A 4,801-nucleotide genomic window follows, 5' to 3' on the forward strand; every position below is an offset into this window, starting at 1 on the left:
CTTCATTCCATCCACCTTTTTTTGGCGTTTAATGCTCTTGACCTCATCCTCCTTTTGGTCTTGTATTAAAAAATTATTTAATATCATTTTACTTAAATTTCCTAATATTAATAAAAACATTATTACTATCACAATCTCCAATAATTTTTTTATTAAAATTGAAAATTGGAGCAAAAGATATTCTAGAACTTTTTAATTTTTAAATTAAAAATTCATAATTAATAATTATTAAAATTGAAATTACAAAAGTAATTGATATTTAGTTAGATATGGATTCAATTCCAATTACTAATAAACCACTGTGACCAGGGTATCATTCTTTATATAAGTATTAGTATTCATTAGAGTGGTTCATTCTGTACACACAAAGCTGGTCCATCCTGTACCACATGGTAGTTGGACACTAAAACGGACATGCCAAATAAATTAAAAAGGATAAAGGTGTCAAATCAACACTATCGTGTTCAGAAAGCATTATTTTATAGAAACTGACAAAAAAACAAAAACATACCGCTCGAAATTTTTCTAAAACACTCAAAAAGAAACAGACGAATATTTCACTTTTTCTCGCAAAAAAAGGAAAAGTGAAACAGTTAAATCGGCTACTAAAAACATTTAATAAAATTTACATCTGGTTATAGAAAGCCAAGAGACGTATATGAATTTAAATTTTAAAAAAATGTTAGCGCATGTTTACTATTTTTAATTTCGAAGGTCCTTTCGGTACCTGGTCCATTCGACCCCAGTCTCCCCTATCCTTAGAATATTCACATAAATTAAAATTACTTTAGTATTCACATATATATATATTTTACTCTCAACATTCTATGACTTTGAGTTCATTATAATCGAACATTTAAATTTGCGTTCAGAAAACAAAATTTATCAGTTGACAAAAGCGGTACAAATCATTATTAAATAAATCATATCTAAACTGAATTCAATAAAAAAATGAAATCAAACGATTCAATCATTTATATTAGCATATTTATTTTTATGCAAATTTTTTTGAATTTAAAAAAATTATCATTGAAATTGTGTTAAGTCTTCGAAAAATTTTATTTCTTTCTTGATCCAGCAAGGTTCGGACACAACTCGTTTTCAAAATTTCTCGGCATTATATAACCATCTTGCTTTTTACTAAAAATAAAGTATTAATGTAATAAGAAAAAATTAATTTTTTATATTATATACATATCAACAGCAATTATTTGCTACCTCATCTATTTTTTATGCTGTTTTTATTTTTAACAGCTAACCTTGTAGAAAAATAATTATAATGAAGATACATATTAAAAATATTTCTCAAAAATTAACTCCTATTTTCTCGTTTATGTATGTGTTTTCCAGTATTCACTGCACATTATAAATGCATTCTCTGTACAGTTAATTAAAGACCATATTTGAACAAGAAAATTAAAAACATAGCATGAAAATCAATGAGAAGACCTGTATTGTTGCAAGTACTCCTCAACAGCATTCATGTCCTCAGTGCTGATGTCTCCATCTATGTTAGCCAGGTACTTGTAAAGGTTTTTAAAAAGTATAAATGGGATTTTGGAGGCACCTCCTTCAGCATCATGAGTCACAATTTCACAAATATTTCTCATTGCACCAGTTATATCCTTTCAAAAATTAATTCAAGGACGACTTAAATTGACTAAATGCATAATTTATATCGCTCTTTAAAAAAATTCCAAAAATAAAAACTTGAAATTTTTATTAATTTATTATAATAATAAAATTTAAAATAATAAAACGAAATGACTAAAATAAATTCTTTTTTAAATAAACGATGAAAGCCTCACTGATGCAATACTTGATGCAGCCAAAGCTAAAAATTCACTCCATTGAACATAACCAGTGAAATTACCAATTCTCACCAAATCATCAAACAACTCTTTTGGCATTGTCAAATCTAACCATTTATTTTCAATCATTGAGATAGGTACAACTTTTTTAGGTCCAAGCTGTCAATGTTTATAATTTTTAAACTTAATACAAATTTTTAAAAAACTGTTTTTCATGTGATAAATTTGATACATCATTCTATATTCACCTGTCTATTCAGTACTTTCAAAAGACCTTTCGTCAAGCCTGTGTCTGTTTTTAAAGAAGCAGATGGCATTTCCAAGCGATCTTTTACTGGTGGGATCTCCCCATTTGCCATTGCTGAAAAGTAACTAAAAATATAATTAATAAAAATTTTTATGGAATTACACACTTTCTAAATAAACAAATCAATAAATTTTGAACAATTAAAAAATTAGTGAAAAAAGTAGTTTAAAAATAAATTAATGGTAAAGTATAGTATACTTTTCTAAAGATTAATTGAATCAATTATATGATATTTGATAAATTTTGATATATAATTGGTTTTTAGGATTCAATTTCAATGGACCGCTAACCTTACTAAATTTTAACAAACTTATTATTTTATTCTATAATTTTATTTTATATCATAAAGAAATTAGAAAAGAAATCAAGAAAATGAAATTTTGCCAATGAGTTATTATTAATGTTGTAGTTGCAGGAATTATAACGTCAATCATCAACATATTTAATTTAATATTATTATAATATGGTCACTGTATTTAAATTTAATGAACTACTAATTCTAAAAATTAATATTGAAGTAAAAACTTTGAAATGATCTGTTGAAGTTTGGTATGATATTCATTGGAGACTATAAATAAGTGAGTGGCAACATTTTTTCAATTAAAATTTAACTTGAAAAAATACTAACGCTGCAGACCAAGCGAGGACATCTTGCGGCTGCGTTCTAATGGCGGCTTTTGTAAATTGCTTGAGAACATCTGGCAAGTCGGGTGGAATCTTAATTTGCTGAGAACAATAATAAGGTTCATCTATCATAGGCATGTTTGTTCAAAAGAGATCCAATTGAAACTTTAAGCGATAAATCTATGATTTAAAGTTTAAACGCCTGGAGTGGAACAGGGCCTATCGAATCAACAATGCTTTGTATCCGTTGTTAAGGACGCTTTTAGTCATAGAATCGCAGGCACAAGCTGCAAATATATGGTTTAATTAATGTAAAATAAATATGCTATATAAAAGGCGAAATACAGTTGCTAACGGGCAATCAATATATAATAATGAGCTAATACATTTAAATAACATATCAATACTTGTACTTATTATTGCTTTCTTAAATTGATGTTTCATTTAGATTAAAAATTTAGAAATTGTGGAATTAGTATCCGTTGTAAGATGATGTTAAATTGGGATTAGTGAAATGTTTGAATTTTAAATAAGATAACTTTTCGTTAATCAATTTGAATTTGATGAGGTTTTTAATAATTTTTTTATTATACAAACAATCGTCAATATTAAAATAAAAATAAAACTTTATCATTTTTAATTTTTATCCTCAATCAAATATGAGTTATCTTATCATAACGTGAAATAATTAAAAAGAAATAAATAAATGGAAAAAAAATCTGAGGATCTGACATCGAACAAAAGATTTTGTGTGGTTGATTGTTAAATTCAATTGTAAAGTTTTTCAGCTAACACACAACTGTAAAAAATGTATCAAAATCAAAGCTATTATACAATTTTAATAAACACTTATCTTATTACAATTCAAGAATATTGTAATTAAACATAATTTTCATCTTTTTTTTATTATTCTTTAAAAATCACGATCTGACAGACGCAGAAACTGTTACAAGCATGCAAGGCAGTAGTACAAAATTAAACAAATAAGTAAATAAATAAATAAAAAAACGGAGAGAAAAATGTTTAAACATGAAAAATAAAATAACTTTAACGGCAAGATTGTTTATATTATGGTTGTTAAGATAATAATATAATATAAACAATCTTGCCGTTAAAATTTTTAAAAATCGCGTTTTATATTGTTTATAGTTATTAAATTTATTTTATTGGTTTTCTGTTTTAATTAAATAATTTATATAAATTAATAATTACTTGTTCCTTTATATCAAATATCTTACATACCTTATATATAATGCACTGAAGATGAGTTATATATAACTCGAAATAGCTATTTGCAAATTTATTTAATAAAAATTTTTTTAAAAACAATAATATGTCTAATTTCTCTGAAATTAATAAATTAAAAAGAAATATAAAAAAGTTGAACAATGTTGAAAGTAGTGTTGAATTTTTGATATATATATATATATATATATATATATATATATATATATATATACATACATACATATAAAAGACTGTCGTAGATACAATTGTTTAGAAAGGTAACTGCATTTTCAGCTTTGATCAGTTTCTGATGATTCAATTTTTCAAGAAACTGATCAAAGCTGTAAACGACGTGATATTTCTCAACAATATATATATATATATTTACAATATTCTATAAATTCTACCGAATGTTTGGCGTTAATATGTTTGTAGTTCGTTTTTTCGATTTTTCTCACTAAAGTTTTTTGGTGAACGTTTAGTTTATTAAAATTCAAAATAAACTTATTTTTCGAATTCATGCTGCAAATAAGGCCATATTTCGATTCCGAATGAATCATCGTCAGGGTTGTCATTTTTTGTTGTATATTTATTTTTGGTTTATTGATGTATGAAAATAAATATACAACAAAAAATTACAACCTCACTTCCAACCCGGCGCTTAACCAACAACGAAAACAAAGAAGTAATAAAAACTAGCATCGTAACAAAGAAGAGTATGATGCTATCGATGAAGAAAAGGAGACCAAAGAAGATGACCAGCCAATTAAAAAACCTAACACCTAATTCGCATCAAAGTTCAATTTTACAACACCAAAGTTAATTTTTACAA

General features: G+C 25.6%; 1 protein-coding gene across 1 annotated transcript; it reads right to left on the reverse strand.

Moving 5' to 3' along the window:
• Positions 1-1,058: 1,058 nt before the first annotated feature.
• HELRODRAFT_80908 (hypothetical protein) lies at positions 1,059-2,874 on the reverse strand (the record flags this gene model as incomplete). Its single annotated transcript, XM_009020446.1, has 5 exons — positions 1,059-1,140; positions 1,450-1,625; positions 1,809-1,970; positions 2,060-2,183; positions 2,747-2,874. 5 exons carry the CDS (start codon positions 2,872-2,874, stop codon positions 1,059-1,061), a joined length of 672 nt encoding a protein of 223 aa, XP_009018694.1.
• Between the last annotated feature and the right edge of the window lie 1,927 nt (positions 2,875-4,801).

The sequence above is a fragment of the Helobdella robusta genome (genome assembly GCF_000326865.2).
Source record: "Helobdella robusta unplaced genomic scaffold HELROscaffold_28, whole genome shotgun sequence".
Lineage (NCBI taxonomy): Eukaryota > Metazoa > Annelida > Clitellata > Rhynchobdellida > Glossiphoniidae > Helobdella > Helobdella robusta.